Here is a 20,359-nt window from a genome sequence, read left to right as displayed (position 1 = left end):
CGGGTGGGCAGTTCGCTGACCGGGCTGATGCCTGTAATCGGATGTTTGTTGTCGGAAAAGTGTAAATAATCGAGTCTGGACCAGACATTCCAGTGATCAACACCATGAGCATCGATCTACGCATGGGATACGATGACGTGTCAACCAAGTCAGCGAGCATGTATAGGCAATGCTGATTACAAATAATCTGGCTTGGGTCAGTATGAATAACGGCCAATGCCTTTGGGCCAGAATATGATAAATGTTAGACTAATGCTTAGTTTTTAAAATATATCTCTGAGGGAAACAAATAATTAGGCTGAACGAGATCCAGTGTTGGACCATAGGGAAAATAATATGGTTGAGGGACTGCGTGAGTGACCTGGACAATCACCTGACGATGACCTGATTCACGAGGGCTGACATGACGTACTGCCTACCATGGTAACATACAGGTTTGGTTTTTAAAGAAGTATTAATAATAATGGCCATTCCGTGTCTGGGGAGACTTTTAGGTCCCTCGAGTCCCTGTCCCCTCCCTAAAGTTACAGTTCGTTTGGTTTCATTTGAGACCGATGAATTGCTCACAAACACAAAATCTAATAATTAATTACAACAAAACCAAATTTTGCACAGTCATATGAAATCCACAGACCAACTCTGATGATTTGTCTCATAATTTTGCAAATCCGAATAAAAAAGTTGCTTAACAAACGATCATTTTTTTGTTGTCACTTTTCGCTATATTTTTACGAGGGGAGACCACTTGCTGGTTGAACAGCCATGTAAACGAGCGTATGTAGTGAAATTTCAATTTCACACCTGCACCTCGCACACCTGGCTGTTCTACCAGCAAGTTCTGCCACTTTTGTTCGAAACTGACCTGGAATTTTCAAGCATAAATTTTAACCAACATACATTCTTAAGAGGAATGCCTTTTTATGGATTAAGTCTTTATTGCAATAGATGCGACGTTTCGGCGTAGATGCGAACACACCATGCAAGTGATAACGGCGTTAACAACTACACCGAAACGTCGCAATAAAGAAGGTGTCTATCCATAAAAAGTCTTCCTCTTCTTCATACCAACTTCTAAATGCAACTTAAAGGGGCACTGATCCAGAGTAATTTCCGTGGACTGGTTGTTGCTTTTGTTATTGTTTTTCTCCCGTGAGTCCCCGGATGATATCCCAGAATTCTTGAGTGGTGTGTGCCCTCTGCTGCGCCACCGGCATGTAAAGAAGCAACATCGTTTTTATTTAGAAATATACTAATATCGTAAAGCACCCATTCACACGATGTACGCGAAACATTCTTTGTCATTCTCACGATAAGGCAGAGAAGGCCCCACCCAAAGAAGTCACATGACCTAAACCCCAGGCGCCAAGTCACAGCACAGGTAATCACGTGACCTTGCCTGCCTGCTAAATTGGCTGTTCTTCAGATGTGGAGTACTTGTTACACCGGAGGTCCAACGATGAAGTCGTTCGCAATCGTAACGTTGGCGTGCCTCGTAGTCGCAGCTGAGAGCTTCATCATGAGTCGGAGATCTCTTCGCGCTTCCTGCAATGTCGACTGGTGAGTTGGTAATTTTCACGGTGTGTAGTAATGTGTGGGTTCAGTTTCATGCCGCCTTTAGCCATATGTTGGCAACTGACCTTGCACATTGTGTCCTTATTTTGTATAGCGAACAGAGACTTATAAACGAGAGAGAGAGAGAGAGAGAGAGAGAGAGAGAGAGAGAGAGAGAGAGAGAGAGAGAGAGAGAGAGAGAGAGAGAGAGAGAGAGAGAGAGAGAGAGAGAGAGAGAGAGAGGAGAGAGAGAGAGAGAGAGAGAGAGAGAGAGAGAGAGAGAGAGAGAGAGAGAGAGACCTCCGAAAGATGCAATTGAAGGGAGACAGAGCAATTACCGCGAGACAGCGCTGGAGACAGTGCGGTAGATCTGTAGCGAGCAGCGAGGGCTGCGCCCGGTAATGTGCATTCTAGCCGACCCACATTCGTAAATGACTCCACAAAATTAATGTTTCTTCTTGTCTGTGTAAGCGTTTTTTAGATTTCAACAAAGTTTCTAATATATTAATATATGATATACTCAATCCAGTGATATAAAACATTCTTGTTATCTTCTCACCAAATAGGATATGTAATTCTGTAACATTTGTGTACACCGATCGGTTGTAAAGGTTACAGTCATGTGACCACGAGTCCCGGGCGATCACGTGACAGCCTCTTACATAAACGAGTGATACGGGGATATTCGATATTATCTGACTCCGGGACGAAAAGATGAAGTCGTTTTTGCTGCTAGCAGTGTTTTGACTTGTCGGTGTTACTGAAGGAGGGCCCCTTCATCCTTCGTGCAGTGTTAACTGGTGAGTTCGTTAGTCCGGAGTTCGGAGATACGAAGTTTTGTTTTTGTTTTGTGAATACATGTTTTGTCACAGTTTGTGTACGTCACGAGAATTTTATATAGTACCAGTTGCAATGGCAGTATTAAGGTGAATGGCAACTAGTAAAATAGGGGAGACCGGGGCCAATTGTAACACTTGCAGTCATTGCATTTGATACGTTATGACTTTGTAACGACATGATCGTGAACTTTAAATGACTCTGAGGTTTTAGAGCCAAGATGCCAATGTATTAGTTAGTACCGATAAACTTTGTGAGCGGTCGACTAATATCGAATTACAAGAACTAAGTAAAAAGTGTTACAATTGACCCCGGTCTCCCCTACTACAAATTACACCCAAGTTTCAACAGTCTTTTGTTGGTGTTCGTTGTGTATCGCCTCTTATACTCGAGACAGGTGCGCTCCGCGAACACGGCGCGGGATGATTAAAGCGTCCCGTAAAATCACCAAGCGTGGTGGTTACTTGACAGTCGTGAATAAACAGGTTTCTTGGGAAAGCAGGTAGGTAGGTAGGTAGGTAGGTTTCGGTTGATTACATATGCAAATTACGTAAAAACAATTCGTCGCCTTTGAAAAAGTGCGTGATATATTTCAGTGGAATATCATGGCTAATTTTAGAAATGTTAAAGTATTCATCTTTGCAGTAACTTCTGAACATTTTGAAACTAATATGACCCTACCGCCATTGCATCTTGCATGAATCAAAACTTACTTCGTCAAGAGTAATCCTTCGACAACTATAAAGTCATTTGCATATTTGCCGGAAGTGACGTAAGTGTAACTTCACCAGTAAATAAAACAGATAAAACATCAGTCAACTGAAAATATATAAAAAAGTGCCAAATGCCAATAAGCGTTCATAATCCCGATACCGATAACATTACCTATCGCGGTATAATGGAGGGGTCCCATGATGCCTGTCTCGGCTAGCCGGACTGTACACATATAGTGTCTTGGTTTCGGGGGGCGGTGGGGTAGCCTAGTGGTTAAAGCGTTGGCTCGTCACGCCGAAGACTCGGGTTCGATTCCCCACATGGGCACAATGTGTTAAGCCCATTTCTGGTGTCCCCCGCCGTGATATTGCTGGAATATTGCTAAAAGCGGCGTAAAACTAAACTCAATCAGTCAGTCAGTCAGTCTTGGTTTCGGCATTACACAGCTACGGAATCTGGTGTCCCCCGCCGTGATATTGCTGGAATATTGCTAAAAGCGGCGTAAAACTAAACTCATTCATTCAGTCAGTCAGTCTTGGTTTCGGCTACACAGCTACGAAATCTTACCTGTTCATCTCATTAATTTTCACGTAATTATAATCGTAAAAGTAACCTAAATAAAGTTGCCTTGCTTGTTATAGCGTGTAAAGAGACTCAAGGGTATATTTGGAAATTGAATCCGAAAAGAAGTCACTGTCAGCCTTAGTTGACATCTCGTGCTAATCAAATCAAAATTCAGCGCCGTTTCTTCGACTTTTGACGACAGCTCGTGGTGTTGATGTGTCTATATTGGATCTTCGAGAATACATGTCAGCTTGTGCTCGCATTAGCTGTGTATGATGTTTTACAGAATACCTAGTCTGTCTCACTGTCCCTGAACCACATTAATTCCCAAACTGCCAAGCCCTCTCTGCAGTGCTAAAGCCCAAAATAAAGCAAGTCTAGATTTCCTCAGGTTCAGGTTCTGAATCTCTGGTCTCCCTAGGGCTCCTTTTCAATATAATTGGGCTTGTTTGTTACTATCAAAATTATATATATTCAGAGACTAAGCCTTAGTCTACAGAATGCCCTGCAAACGTGCGCGACACTGTTTCAGCCAATCAAATGGAGCCTGAAGCCCTCATATGTGAAGTGTAATTGGAAGCTCCTCGTTTCATCGGCATGCACCATTCGTCACCACTCGCCCCTTTCCGTAACCTCGCTATTCGGCTTGTCCCGGAATAACACGAGTTGGTCACGAATGCGGCATGCACATTGATTTTGTAAACACATCCCAAAAAGGTTTTTAATGTATGAATTTAAAGCTATGGTGCATATCTTTGTGAATGTCTTCACTGGTATCAACGTGCATTATTTAATTTTCAAGACGATTATAGCAAACAGACTTGTAAACCTGGCTCGTGTCATTGGAACCGACATCGATCGTATTGAAGGTTCATCAATACGGCAGGTGTATTTTATTACTATTATTTGTTTGTGATATATCGCAAACAGATGAACATAACATTTTCAGAAGCATTTATGGAATATTATGCAAAATGTTCCAACCGAATGATACCGTTGCTAAAACGTTTCTGAACCCCTTAAAAGCAAAGGGGATATTTTTTAGAACCGTGAATAAATGATGTGATTTGGGATGCTTATATAACACATTTCTGTTGTTGATACATAAGTTTGTAAAATGACACAGAGAAGTTATGAAGAAAACAAACTAATCAGACGCTTATAGTGTTAGGGGTTCTGGAGAGCCGTTCAAACAGCTCACTGATCACGGGTTTGCCTATTGCAAATTGAGGATGTTGTTTCCCTCTGCGAACACGGTCCAGGGGTTCTTTCGCGTTAAAGGCGACTTTTTTAGCGTGTATAAACATTGAGCGAATTTCGTTTTCACCTTCCCGCGAATGCTGTCGCCTTTCCAATTAACATAAACAACGGCCGAGCGAATGTTTGTTCAAGTCCCTTCCATGCATGAACAGGCGATGTCGACAACAAAACAACTAGTTCATTTAGATATTTTATTAAATGGAACATGACAAATTGTGCCTTTTTACTGGCAAACAATAACACATTTATTCACATGTTGTGACGTATCTTCACATATGAAACAGTCCTTAAGCAAGTTTCAGAGCGTACGATGCCCTTTCAGCGTACTCGATGACAGAGACGTGCCCGGTGTCAAGTCGGTAATCGGAAAAAATGCATCAGGATAAAAAAGAATCGGAAAAAAAAGAATAAATTTTTGCTAGGAAAAAAAGAAGTCTGGTCTTCAAGTCATCCAGTTTTCGCTGAAGGTCTTGATACTTCTTCTTTTTAGGAGGGAGGCGTTGTCCGGCGGTGTATTGAACCAAATGCATTTCTGTTGTCTTATGTTCCTTCATCAGGAATTGAATCAGTTCGAAAATATTCGGTTGGGCTCCAATAATCAACATCATTGCTTTTCGCTAACTAATACGATACATATAATTTCTAACACAGAGATATCTGCCACCTCTACAAGTGGGAAGATATTTGTACTTGAGTTGTGCACTCGCCATGATGATAGTGATGGTAAACTTCGAAACCCTAAGGATATAGTCTGTCTCACAGTCCCTGAACCACATTATATTTCCCTACTGCCAAGCCCTCTCTGCAGTGCTAAAGCCCTAAATAAAGCAAGTCTAGATTTCCTCAGGTTCAGGTTCTGAATCTCTGGGCCCCGTTTCACAAAGCTCTCGTAAGCCTATGATCTCGTAACTTTTCTCGTAGCATTCGTGCCTCCTATGCTGTAACATATGAGGTACTAATGCTACGAGAAAAAGAGACTACGAGATCTTAGGCTTACGAGAGCGTTGTGAAACGGGCCCCTGGTCTCCCTGGGGCTCCTTTTCAATATAAATGGGCTTGTTTGTTACTATCAAAATTATATATATTCAGAGACTACTTTTATTTTTTCATATCATTTAGAAATTATGTTACAAAAAGAAACTTAAAATCTGATATTACAAATATCTGATATGTTTCTGATATCATGGTTATGAAGGTGAAAAGCAACATCTATATAATAAGCATCATCATTATAATTCTTCTCCGTATAAAACCATTACAGATGTTGGCTAACATTTCATGATATAAAACCATTACAGATGTTGGCTAACATTTCATGATATTTTTTTAGAACCGTGAATAAATGATGTGATTTGGGATGCTTATATAACACATTTCTGTTGTTGATACATAAGTTTGTAAAATGACACAGAGAAGTTATGAAGAAAACAAACTAATCAGACGCTTATAGTGTTAGGGGTTCTGGAGAGCCGTTCAAACAGCTCACTGATCACGGGTTTGCCTATTGCAAATTGAGGATGTTGTTTCCCTCTGCGAACACGGTCCAGGGGTTCTTTCGCGTTAAAGGCGACTTTTTTAGCGTGTATAAACATTGAGCGAATTTCGTTTTCACCTTCCCGCGAATGCTGTCGCCTTTCAATTAACATAAACAACGGCCGAGCGAACATGTTTGTTCAAGTCCCTTCCATGCATGAACAGGCGATGTCGACAACAAAACAACTAGTTCATTTAGATATTTTATTAAATGGAACATGACAAATTGTGCCTTTTTACTGGCAAACAATAACACATTTATTCACATGTTGTGACGTATCTTCACATATGAAACAGTCCTTAAGCAAGTTTCAGAGCGTACGATGCCCTTTCAGCGTACTCGATGACAGAGACGTGCCCGGTGTCAAGTCGGTAATCGGAAAAAATGCATCAGGATAAAAAAGAATCGGAAAAAAAAGAATAAATTTTTGCTAGGAAAAAAAGAAGTCTGGTCTTCAAGTCATCCAGTTTTCGCTGAAGGTCTTGATACTTCTTCTTTTTAGGAGGGAGGCGTTGTCCGGCGGTGTATTGAACCAAATGCATTTCTGTTGTCTTATGTTCCTTCATCAGGAATTGAATCAGTTCGAAAATATTCGGTTGGGCTCCAATAATCAACATCATTGCTTTTCGCTAACTAATACGATACATATAATTTCTAACACAGAGATATCTGCCACCTCTACAAGTGGGAAGATATTTGTACTTGAGTTGTGCACTCGCCATGATGATAGTGATGGTAAACTTCGAAACCCTAAGGATATAGTCTGTCTCACAGTCCCTGAACCACATTATATTTCCCTACTGCCAAGCCCTCTCTGCAGTGCTAAAGCCCTAAATAAAGCAAGTCTAGATTTCCTCAGGTTCAGGTTCTGAATCTCTGGGCCCCGTTTCACAAAGCTCTCGTAAGCCTAAGATCTCGTAACTTTTCTCGTAGCATTCGTGCCTCCTATACTGTAACATATGAGGTACTAATGCTACGAGAAAAGTTACGAGATCTTAGGCTTACGAGAGCGTTGTGAAACGGGCCCCTGGTCTCCCTGGGGCTCCTTTTCAATATAAATGGGCTTGTTTGTTACTATCAAAATTATATATATTCAGAGACTACTTTTATTTTTTCATATCATTTAGAAATTATGTTACAAAAAGAAACTTAAAATCTGATATTACAAATATCTGATATGTTTCTGATATCATGGTTATGAAGGTGAAAAGCAACATCTATATAATAAGCATCATCATTATAATTCTTCTCCGTATAAAACCATTACAGATGTTGGCTAACATTTCATGGATAAATAAATCACTTGGTTTATATTTACACAGGTTAAGAAATTTTCTTGAAAAGTGATATTTTACTGTGTAGGTATTAGCTAGGATGCTTTCAAACAGAAGACATGAGCCGATATCAAGACCCTTTGCATGTCTGAACCATGCCAGACTTATTTGAATGATGTCATGAGCAAAGTCAATGCCAGACTGACTACATACGTGAACATGCAGGTTAGAATTGGTCTTTAGCAACCCATGCTTGTCCCCACCCATGAAGATCAAGGTTAGAATTGGTCTTCAGAAACCCTTGCTTGTCCCCACCCATGAAGATCTGGGTTAGAATTGGTCTTCAGCAACCCATGCTTGTCCCCACCCATGAAGATCAAGGTTAGAATTGGTCTTCAGAAACCCTTGCTTGTCCCCACCCATGAAGATCTGGGTTAGAATTGGTCTTCAGCAACCCATGCTTGTCCCCACCCATGAAGATCTGGGTTAGAATTGGTCTTCAGAAACCCTTGCTTGTCCCCACCCATGAAGATCTGGGTTAGAATTGGTCTTCAGCAACCCATGCTTGTCCCCACCCATGAAGATCAAGGTTAGAATTAGTCTTCAAAACCCTTGCTTGTCCCCACCCATGAAGATCTGGGTTAGAATTGGTCTTCAGCAACCCATGCTTGTCCCCACCCATGAAGATCCAGGTTAGAATTGGTCTTCAGCAACCCATGCTTGTCCCCACCCATGAAGATCTGGGTTAGAATTGGTCTTCAGCAACCCATGCTTGTCCCCACCCATGAAGATCAGGTTAGAATTAGTCTTCAGCAACCCTTGCTTGTCCCCACCCATGAAGATCCCTTCAGCAACCCATGCTTGTCCCCACCCATGAAGATCCAGGTTAGAATTGGTCTTCAGCAACCCATGCTTGTCCCCACCCATGAAGATCCGGGTTAGAATTGGTCTTCAGCAACCCTTGCTTGTCCCCACCCATGAAGATCCAGGTTAGAATTGGTCTTCAGCAACCCTTGCTTGTCCCCACCCATGAAGATCCGGGTTAGAATTGGTCTTCAGCAACCCATGCTTGTCCCCACCCATGAAGATCCGGGTTAGAATTGGTCTTCAGCAACCCATGCTTGTCCCCACCCATGAAGATCCAGGTTAGAATTGGTCTTCAGCAACCCATGCTTGTCCCCACCCATGAAGATCCAGGTTAGAATTGGTCTTCAGCAACCCATGCTTGTCCCCACCCATGAAGATCCGGGTTAGAATTGGTCTTCAGCAACCCATGCTTGTCCCCACCCATGAAGATCCAGGTTAGAATTGGTCTTCAGCAACCCATGCTTGTCCCCACCCATGAAGATCCAGGTTAGAATTGGTCTTCAGCAACCCATGCTTGTCCCCACCCATGAAGATCCAGGTTAGAATTGGTCTTCAGCAACCCATGCTTGTCCCCACCCATGAAGATCCGGGTTAGAATTGGTCTTCAGCAACCCTTGCTTGTCCCCACCCATGAAGATCCAGGTTAGAATTGGTCTTCAGCAACCCATGCTTGTCCCCACCCATGAAGATCCGGGTTAGAATTGGTCTTCAGCAACCCATTGCTTGTCCCCACCCATGAAGATCCAGGGTTAGAATTGGTCTTCAGCAACCCATGCTTGTCCCCACCCATGAAGATCCAGGTTAGAATTGGTCTTCAGCAACCCATGCTTGTCCCCACCCATGAAGATCCAGGTTAGAATTGGTCTTCAGCAACCCATGCTTGTCCCCACCCATGAAGATCCGGGTTAGAATTGGTCTTCAGCAACCCATGCTTGTCCCCACCCATGAAGATCCAGGTTAGAATTGGTCTTCAGCAACCCTTGCTTGTCCCCACCCATGAAGATCCGGGTTAGAATTGGTCTTCAGCAACCCATGCTTGTCCCCACCCATGAAGATCCGGGTTAGAATTGGTCTTCAGCAACCCATGCTTGTCCCCACCCATGAAGATCCCTTCAGCAACCCATGCTTGTCCCCACCCATGAAGATCCAGGTTAGAATTGGTCTTCAGCAACCCATGCTTGTCCCCACCCATGAAGATCCGGGTTAGAATTGGTCTTCAGCAACCCATGCTTGTCCCCACCCATGAAGATCCAGGTTAGAATTGGTCTTCAGCAACCCTTGCTTGTCCCCACCCATGAAGATCCAGGGTTAGAATTGGTCTTCAGCAACCCATGCTTGTCCCCACCCATGAAGATCCAAGGTTAGAATTGGTCTTCAGCAACCCTTGCTTGTCCCCACCCATGAAGATCCGGGTTAGAATTGGTCTTCAGCAACCCATGCTTGTCCCCACCCATGAAGATCCAGGTTAGAATTGGTCTTCAGCAACCCTTGCTTGTCCCCACCCATGAAGATCCAGGTTAGAATTGGTCTTCAGCAACCCATGCTTGTCCCCACCCATGAAGATCAAGGTTAGAATTGGTCTTCAGCAACCTTGCTTGTCCCCACCCATGAAGATCCAGGTTAGAATTGGTCTTCAGCAACCCATGCTTGTCCCCACCCATGAAGATCCAGGTTAGAATTGGTCTTCAGCAACCCATGCTTGTCCCCACCCATGAAGATCCAGGTTAGAATTGGTCTTCAGCAACCCATGCTTGTCCCCACCCATGAAGATCCAGGTTAGAATTGGTCTTCAGCAACCCATGCTTGTCCCCACCCATGAAGATCTGGGTTAGAATTGGTCTTCAGCAACCCATGCTTGTCCCCACCCATGAAGATCCAGGTTAGAATTGGTCTTCAGCAACCCATGCTTGTCCCCACCCATGAAGATCCGGGTTAGAATTGGTCTTCAGCAACCCATGCTTGTCCCCACCCATGAAGATCCAGGTTAGAATTGGTCTTCAGCAACCCATGCTTGTCCCCACCCATGAAGATCCAGGTTAGAATTGGTCTTCAGCAACCCATGCTTGTCCCCACCCATGAAGATCCGGGTTAGAATTGGTCTTCAGCAACCCTTGCTTGTCCCCACCCATGAAGATCCAGGTTAGAATTGGTCTTCAGCAACCCTTGCTTGTCCCCACCCATGAAGATCTGGGTTAGAATTGGTCTTCAGCAACCCTTGCTTGTCCCCACCCATGAAGATCCAGGTTAGAATTGGTCTTCAGCAACCCTTGCTTGTCCCCACCCATGAAGATCCGGGTTAGAATTGGTCTTCAGCAACCCTTGCTTGTCCCCACCCATGAAGATCCAGGTTAGAATTGGTCTTCAGCAACCCTTGCTTGTCCCCACCCATGAAGATCCAGGTTAGAATTGGTCTTCAGCAACCCATGCTTGTCCCCACCCATGAAGATCCGGGTTAGAATTGGTCTTCAGCAACCCATGCTTGTCCCCACCCATGAAGATCCAGGTTAGAATTGGTCTTCAGCAACCCATGCTTGTCCCCACCCATGAAGATCCAGGTTAGAATTGGTCTTCAGCAACCCATGCTTGTCCCCACCCATGAAGATCCGGGTTAGAATTGGTCTTCAGCAACCCATGCTTGTCCCCACCCATGAAGATCCAGGTTAGAATTGGTCTTCAGCAACCCATGCTTGTCCCCACCCATGAAGATCCAGGTTAGAATTGGTCTTCAGCAACCCATGCTTGTCCCCACCCATGAAGATCCGGGTTAGAATTGGTCTTCAGCAACCCATGCTTGTCCCCACCCATGAAGATCCGGGTTAGAATTGGTCTTCAGCAACCCTTGCTTGTCCCCACCCATGAAGATCTGGGTTAGAATTGGTCTTCAGCAACCCATGCTTGTCCCCACCCATGAAGATCCGGGTTAGAATTGGTCTTCAGCAACCCATGCTTGTCCCCACCCATGAAGATCCAGGTTAGAATTGGTCTTCAGCAACCCATGCTTGTCCCCACCCATGAAGATCCAGGTTAGAATTGGTCTTCAGCAACCCATGCTTGTCCCCACCCATGAAGATCCAGGTTAGAATTGGTCTTCAGCAACCCATGCTTGTCCCCACCCATGAAGATCCGGGTTAGAATTGGTCTTCAGCAACCCATGCTTGTCCCCACCCATGAAGATCAAGGTTAGAATTGGTCTTCAGCAACCCATGCTTGTCCCCACCCATGAAGATCCGGGTTAGAATTGGTCTTCAGCAACCCTTGCTTGTCCCCACCCATGAAGATCCGGGTTAGAATTGGTCTTCAGCAACCCTTGCTTGTCCCCACCCATGAAGATCGGGTTAGAATTGGTCTTCAGCAACCCATGCTTGTCCCCACCCATGAAGATCCAGGTTAGAATTGGTCTTCAGCAACCCATGCTTGTCCCCACCCATGAAGATCCGGGTTAGAATTGGTCTTCAGCAACCCTTGCTTGTCCCCACCCATGAAGATCCGGGTTAGAATTGGTCTTCAGCAACCCTTGCTTGTCCCCACCCATGAAGATCGGGTTAGAATTGGTCTTCAGCAACCCATGCTTGTCCCCACCCATGAAGATCCAGGTTAGAATTGGTCTTCAGCAACCCTTGCTTGTCCCCACCCATGAAGATCGGGTTAGAATTGGTCTTCAGCAACCCATGCTTGTCCCCACCCATGAAGATCGGGTTAGAACGGGATCGGGTAGATTATGAGTAATTGGATTATCTGGTTCAGACTCAACTGAACATACACAATGTCACTGATAAAGTGGTCAAATTTTACAGGTTGTATTTGCGATTAGTACCCTGATTACACTTTCACAGTACAGATTCTAGGACTTTATTCTGTACAAGGGCTGGGACGATACACTATGTCGCGATACGATACGTATCATGGTATTTTACCTGCGATACGATACCTATCACGATACATGCACCTTGAAAGAATGACACAGTATATTGATTTTAAATGATTTATTTCAAGGTATTTGTGTATAACAATAACACTATTGTAATAAACAAACAAGTAGCTCTATCACACTTGTGTATATTTCTGTAAATAAGTACTTTAACATGTTTAAGATGATACTGTTTTGAAAAAAGTCATGTATCGTTTTGTATCGATACACCAGTCGACGATACGATAGCTGTATCAAACTTAAATGTATCTGATGTATCGGTGCATCGGTGAATCGTCCCAGCCCTATTCTTTACTAATGATGTAATGGCGATTAGGTAAATGTTTCTGAGAGTGTGGGTTCAAATCCCAGATGGGACTCAACCCAACAGTACAAGAATCCGTACTTTACTGAGAGAGTGTAATCCCAACTGAGTTATGAGTACGATAAGCACCAAACTGGCACCAGAGACCATATAATAGATATTATACATATATCTCTGCTGGCACGCACACACATGCATACAGACTGTGAAACTGCTTTAGTGGTAAACACGATTTCTTCTCACTTATGAAGTTATACTATGTACAAAGTCCATATTTTTCCTCTGTGTTTTGTGCCATTTGTCGAATGATGAGAGGAAGGTGGGGTAGCCTAGCGGTTAAAGAGTTCGTCTGTCGTACCGAAAACCTGGGTTTGATTCCCCACATTGGTATAATATGTGAAGTCTATTGTCGCCCACCTTGATATTGCTGGAATATTGCGAAAAGTAGTGTAAAACCATGCTCACTCACTCACTCACTCACTCACTCTAGTGATGACATCCTATGAATCATCAAACCATTATCCATTGTTATGCCAATGTATATTTTTGTGTAACAATTTCAGGACATTTTCACTCTCGTGCACAGATGTGCAGGACAAGCTTGTGGGTCAAATAGGACGGTGGACAGGTCCTGATGGATGCGCCGACGGAGGAGAAAAATGCCTGTACAAGGTAAATGCAAAATAAATTTACACTGCTTTTTAGCAATATTCCAGCAATAACATGACAGGGGACACAAGAAATGGTCTTCACACATTGTAACCATGTGGGGAGTCGAACCCGGTGTAACAGGCTAAACATTCCCCCTGACCAAACCTTCCCCGGGGAAAGTTTGTCCTAGGCCAAACTTTCTCCACCCTTGAATCAACTTTATAGGCTACATGTTTCCCACCCTTGTTCTTATATCAAAAGGGGGAGATTCTGGCCTAGCTTCTGGGGGAGTTTGGCCTAGGCAAGATTCTACACAGGGAAAGTTTAGACCGGGGAAGACATGGCCTGCTACTAGGGGTGTCACGATTCACTCGTTCAATTCGTTCGATTCCATTAATTTCAATTCGATTCACCACAACTAAGGACAAAGTCAAATTTGTTGTAATATTTGTTTAATTTGGCAAACTTTGGAAAATTGCACAATGCACAGTTAGAACACTGTCAAGACAAGTTGTCAACAAATATTCACTGAGCAAGTGATCATGAAATTAAGTTTCAGTCACGAACTCTTGTGTCAAGTGTTCATTGTGACCGTAATGTGCAAGGAATTTTCACTTGAAAGCCATGCCCTCTGGGCACTTACAATATCTCCGGCAGTGGAGAATACCCTCTCTCTGGCCACACTTGTAGCAGCGTATTTTCAACATGATTTCTTACGACTTCAGGTGAAATAAACTCTCAGTATTAGAAAGTAAGTACTTTATAAATCGAATCGAAATGGATGCATTTGAAATCGAGATCGAATCGTAAACGATGAACCGAACCAAATCATGACACCCTACCTGATACACCCCGTCATTGGCACAGAAGTGTGTGTGTGTGAAGCCCGTTTCTAGTGTCCCCAGATGGGATGTTGCTGAAATATTGCTATCAGAGGCATAAAACCATTCCCATTCACTCAGGAAATGCTTGAATTCAAAGTATTATCTTTGATAGAAAGTCCTAACCTCTATAATGTATTCATGCTCATCAACTTCCAGTTGGTGTCCAAGACCAAAACACAGGTGAAAGCCACCCGTGAGACACCTAAGCAGCGTTACGTTGATGACTTGACCTTCACCTTCACACAGGACAGGAACAAGTGCAATGTCGCTGTAAGTATTGACGTCCAGGTTGTTTAAGATGACCTTAGCTCTTGAATGACCTTAGTAATGTTAAAGGCACAATTTCATACCACATTTCTCTAAAAATATATAATGCATGTCTTTCAATAATACTAACTATCAGCCCCAAGGGAAGCTATAGTGCGTTTGGCTCAAAAGCGTACCGATGAATTGCAATCTAACTCGAAAACTAATAAACATATAATACTCAATGAAACGCTGATCATAATCAAAACATCAGACCAACTCTGTGATTTGTTTGCAGAATTTATGTTCTAAATTTAAAAAAGTTGTTTAACAAACTATCATTAAAATGTTGACACAGTTCACTATTCGTTACGAGGGAGGAGTGCAGAGAAAGGGACAAGTGCCGACAAAGTTATTGATTCATGAACCTGTGCTGTGCCGTCTCCATCCTTTCTCGCACACCTGGCTGTCCCTTTCTCTGCACTCCTCCCTCGTAACAAATAGTGAACTGTGTCAATATTTTAATGATAGTTTGTTAAACAACTTTTTTTTATTTTTAGGACATAAATTCTGTAAAAACTTCACAGACTTTGTCTGATGTTTCGATTATGATCAGTGTTTCATTGAGAAATGTATGTTTATTAGTTTTCGAGCAATTCATCGGTCCGCTTTTGAGCCAAACAGACTATACCATATAATTTATTCCAAAAGAAATAAGTATTTAGATTACAATATTAAATTAAAAAGTTTGAATGAATTAATGCAACGTTGCATTAAATCGACTCTTGCGCCCTCTACCGGCCAAACATTATTTCAAGCCAACTCCATAGAGTTATGTCCCTTGGAACGCTGTTTTCAAATATTTTATTGCACAACTTGTGATTGAGGCCAGTTCGGCAAACACCAACAACAGTTTTCGATGTAAAGAGCAATCGTTTTCTTTCCATGATCATCAAGTTTTATTGTTCGCTTTGAAGTTTCAATTATTGATTTCAGGCAAGTCGTGAGGGATAATAAATCTTTTATTGCATCAATAGGAAGCTAAAGTGAGTGCACATGCCCCCAATATATAAAATATAGACCACAATATTGTTGAAAATGTGTGACATGGTGCCTTTGAAGTTTTATTTTATAATTAAAATATTTCTTGACCGTATGGTGACAAGAGTTGCACCCCTTTAGCTGCTGGGCGCTTTAGGTGTCTTGCGTTCATTAGAGTTACTTCCCTTGGTTGTGTTAGCACCAGAGGGCGTTGCTTCTGTAGTGAAAACTCGTTCACCATTACGGCGGAACACCTATGGAGTTAGCTATGGCTCGCACTCTGCGGTAATATAGCCCTAACCTAAGGATTTATGTAGACCCCAGATAAGGCGTTGTGTACTCACAGAATGGCTGGCATAGACTCGCTGTTTTTTCCGGCTGTTCCTATCACCTCCCGACACCGGTCATTACCACTATCTCTAGCAAGGGTGACCGGTGATCACCATATTCCTCCCCGTTTTAAAAGGCCCCCTCCACAGGAAGTACACCATGCCGTCCTCAGCCAAGGGGTCTTCTCGTAACTGTCTCCCGAGGGGTATCCTTTCTGTGAGGCACACCAAGGGGTCCTCCCCTCAGTCACACTGATTCCGCAAGCACCGAGCTTCCGGCTTTCTGGTGTGGATTCCACCGTATCCTCGGTGGGACCAATCGTCCATAACATATAGGGTTCGGGTCCCACTCGTACCAACAAGTAAGACCCGCAGTCTTTTACAGTCTCTAGGAAAGTCCCACTCCGCTTCGGAGCGACACTGATGACCTGCCAAAGGCCATCCAACCCCACCTAGCCATTAGGTGGGGCCAACTTGCTGCTACTGGCGTACACAGACCCCACCCTGTCTTGGGTGGAGCCCAGAAAACATTAGGCATTACACGAGCCTCACCCTACCATTGGATGAGACCCACGGCGTCCCCAGAGTGAACATCCGAGCCGCGTTGACGTTTGTGGTCAAGAGAAGTCCCTCTTTCTTGCTACCACTTGCGCCCCATAGCACAGCAACACTGGAGTTCAGGGTGCAACCTTCTGGCCCAGTGTCAGGACAGTCTGTCCCCATCAGCACCCTATCCTCTGGCACCGCCCTTAACCACACCATCTGGCCCTGGGGAGAAAAACAACCACCCGGGGGGTGAAACTGAAACAAGATGGTGAGAACCCCTCCAACCATTCCTGGTCCGTCCCCTCCTCTCTGGTGAAGTTGGGGACTACCAAGGGTTTATCTTGGGGAAGGCATTCCTTCAACACCCGGATGACCCGGGTGTGGGATGATCCGGCCAGCTCATCCCCCTCAGGCCCATGAACCCATACCACTACCGGGCACCCAGCCGAGATGTTCGGTGCCAGCTCCCTCAACACTTCTTCCTGTCCTCTCCACTCGTTGGCCTCTGCGGTGTCGTCCAGCCCCACCACACAGAGGACGTCCCGCCAAAGACGTAGCGGCAGGCGGAACGCCCCGTCAACCAGATTGGCGTCCACTCTGGGGTGCAATCCCACAACTGTCGTACACTTGGGATCAGTGTGAATCTTCTCCGGGTAGGATTTGGGGTCACTCTGTTCCAGAGAATGCCCCTGATCGTCTGTCTGATTCTTGTTCATCCCACCGGGGTCCCACCTGGTAGGGATCTCTCCCAAGTAGCTGTTATCTTCCACCCCTGTCACCCCCCTGACTGTCCAAGGTCGGCCAGCTAATGGAAGGATGTACTCTACGTCCTTGTGGAACTGGTCTCCTCGTTGGTGAGCATTTTGACAGCCCCCCGCATGGGAGCTTGTGTAACTCAACCAACCTCTGGTAGCTGTCACAGTCTGCTTCATCGGCAAGGTCTTTGGTCCCTGGACGATATTCAACCCTCATGTCATATGGGCTCATTGTCTCGGGCCAGCAGGCCAGCTGTCTGTCAGACGATTCGAAATTAAGCGACCACCTCCAACTGTTGTGGTCCATTCGCATCAGAAAATAATGCCCCAACAGGTAGTGGCAATACTCTCTTGGAAGGTGAACGTCCACCAGCATCTTCTTGTGAGTTTGGCCATACCTCCGCTGCTCCTGGGTTAATGAGCAACGACCACAACTGGCCCCTCTCTCTTGCCCTAATGGTAGCTCAATCCTGACAGCTAGGCCAGAGCCGTCTGTTTCTAAAATACACATGCCCATCTCGTTGGGCAAGTCTAGCAATGACAGTTCGCATAGGACACCCTCCCCTACCTTCGCAATGGAAGAGGCCCTACAGATAGCGCTGTTGGTCTCCTCACCCTGCCTGTCTTCAACTGCATTGCCAGCGTGCTGACCCTTGTGTACCTTCACTAAGGATCAGCCAGGTTGATCAAGTACGCCAAGGAAGAGCATTGCCCTTGATGTAGGTTCCCCAAACTTAATGCACACTGCCTGGTTTCTGAAACAGGCTCCACCGGGGATTGGTTCAACTCTTGACTGTCAAGGCATGGTAGTCTGGTAGCTGTGTGCGGTGCTCACGACACTGCCCTTGGAATAGCCCCTTGGCACACAACAGTCCTGAACGTTACCGGGATCTCACACCCGCCAATGGTAACTGTCCATGGTTGCATATCAATGTTTGTGCAGTGCCTGTCAGCTAAGTGAAGTCCCAGGATGAGCTGATTGCTGATTTGTGCCACCAGCACCTCCTGCCGGTACGTCTCTCCATCCATTTGGAGGCGTGCCTTACCTGTTATCGAAGCCCCCCATCTCCAAAACGGGAGATTGACCACCCTCCCTGGTGTGACCGTCGGGTATCCACAGCGGCAAACATTTAACGTTCAGACCTGTGTTGCTGAGGAGAACACCATCTGCATCCTCCTTACCACAGCTCACTAGGGCGCCATCTGGTGGCCAGGGGGGTAGACCCCCTTCTGCTATCATGCTTAAGCCCCCTGTTCTCGCTTTGATATTCTCTCCACAACCTCTCACAACCTCATCAGTTGTTGCTGAGGTGTCTCTGTCAGCAGTCTTTCTTTCTCCATCGTTCTCCTTCTGGTCCGCAACAATCTCATTCATCTGAGTGTCATCAAGACTCACCTCAAAAGAATCATCTGTTTGGTCGAACAGAGTGACCGGATGCTTAGGAATGTTCCCTTTTTCTGTTGCTGTGTTTGCTGATACAGCTACTTTAGGTGAAGATGATCGAGTAGCATTCCCAGCAGGAACTCCCTGTGTCGCCTGTGACTTTGCTGCCAAAGCACTTTTGGTGGGTGATCGTGTCACTTTAGCTGCTGCAGAACGCATTGATTTGTCTGCCGGAGCAACAGTCTTGATATTTGCTGGTGTAGTAGGTGTAGCAAGGGCAGGAACCAAGGGTACTTCGGGGACAGTCAAACCCTCCCTCACTCCTTCATAATCTACAACATCCCCTCATCCAAGTCTACTGAACCATCATCATCCCCGAGGTCCAGGACTGCATCATCCTGAGTGTGTTCACTCTCATCAATCATTGTTTCCACACCTTCACTCTCAATGAGGACTTTGTACTGAAACAGTGCATTAACCAGTCTCTGCTTCCGCCATTCAGCGAGTTCCAGAAGTCTCTGGTAACAATAGTCAATATTATTCAATCGACTCCTGACCAAAGGACATTCACAGTACTCCTCTCCCAGACCGATGGCCTGTTTATGCAGGTTCACAATAACATTCTGATAGCTCTTGAGCTCCTCAGTCACCTCCTCATGTTTCTGGAGAAGCGATAGAACACTGGCCTCATCCTTGCCAACGTCTTCCATGGACCCTAGTTGTAAAGTGTCCTTCATCCAAGTGTCAACCTTGCCAGAATCAGCAACGAACTGGTGGAAATCCATGGCAACAAACAGTCGCTTTCTTCGTTCATCAGCGAGGTCCACCAGGCTGCGCCACTGCTGTTTGACCTCATTGATGTGTTGCTGAATCTTGTCAGCACAGAAATTGCCTGCAGCAACGAGAATGTCTCCCACTTGTAGTACTGACTGGAGATGGCTGTGACGGGCATTCATCTCATCCTCCATCGTGTCATGCTTGTTCAGCAGCAGGCGAGTACTGGTGGGGTTAAGTCCAAAGTCAAGTGATGACATAAGTTGTTTCTTATCCCTGATCCATCCTTCCTCATCTTTCATGTTCCTGTAGAGCTGCCGCTGCTTGCGATCCTCTTCCACACGAGATCGTCTCTGCTCAACAAGTTTTTTTTCAGTTCATCATAAGCCGATTCCAAAATAAGCATTCGTTTTTCGACCACATCAGGGTCACAGAAGTCCCACAAGTCGTCTTCAGTAAAACGGGAGGCTGAACTGTTCACAGTTTCCACCTTCTCTGCCACTACATGGATGTCTGCTTCCAATAGGCGTTGCTGCTGCACGAGATCCTCCACCTCCATCAGGTGCCAACCATCACCCTCAGATGTAAGCCAGGCTGTGGTCCCTTCCATCCAGTCCAAGTTGCACAGCATCTCCTGGAAGATCTTGTGCAGGCTCAGTGTCAACTCCAAATTCCTGTGACGAGTGTGAAGAAGCTCTAGCAGGTAATTCCATAGTCTCAGCTCTTCATCAGTGTCAATGTCATAGTAGTCCTCTAGTTCCATTTCTGATATTGCAGCAGTCACTGCCTGTAAACGCTCCTCATTGGCATAGACATCGGTCATACATGGTTCATGGTCAAATCTAGCAACAAGTCGCTCCAGTTCCTTTATTCTGATCCACTCCTCCCTCACTGCATGCACAGACGGTAACTCGGA

General features: G+C 45.0%; 1 protein-coding gene across 1 annotated transcript in view; it reads left to right on the top strand.

Annotated features, from left to right (window-relative positions):
* The first annotated feature begins 1,351 nt into the window (after positions 1-1,351).
* The window catches only part of LOC124266180, a 32,027-nt gene continuing 13,019 nt past the window's right edge, over positions 1,352-20,359 (top strand). The window contains exons 1-3 of the mRNA XM_046700984.1: positions 1,352-1,557; positions 13,397-13,505; positions 14,525-14,638. Of these exons, the coding sequence (XP_046556940.1) occupies positions 1,424-1,557; positions 13,397-13,505; positions 14,525-14,638 (357 nt within the window). The 5' untranslated portion in view covers positions 1,352-1,423. The remainder of the gene's footprint in view (positions 1,558-13,396; positions 13,506-14,524; positions 14,639-20,359) is intronic.

This window comes from Haliotis rubra, unplaced genomic scaffold (assembly GCF_003918875.1).
Source record: "Haliotis rubra isolate DU_JTF1 unplaced genomic scaffold, ASM391887v1 Scf1237, whole genome shotgun sequence".
Taxonomy (NCBI): domain Eukaryota; kingdom Metazoa; phylum Mollusca; class Gastropoda; order Lepetellida; family Haliotidae; genus Haliotis; species Haliotis rubra.
Note: the sequence above shows the minus strand (reverse complement) of the source record. Positions and strands in the feature narration are given on the sequence as shown.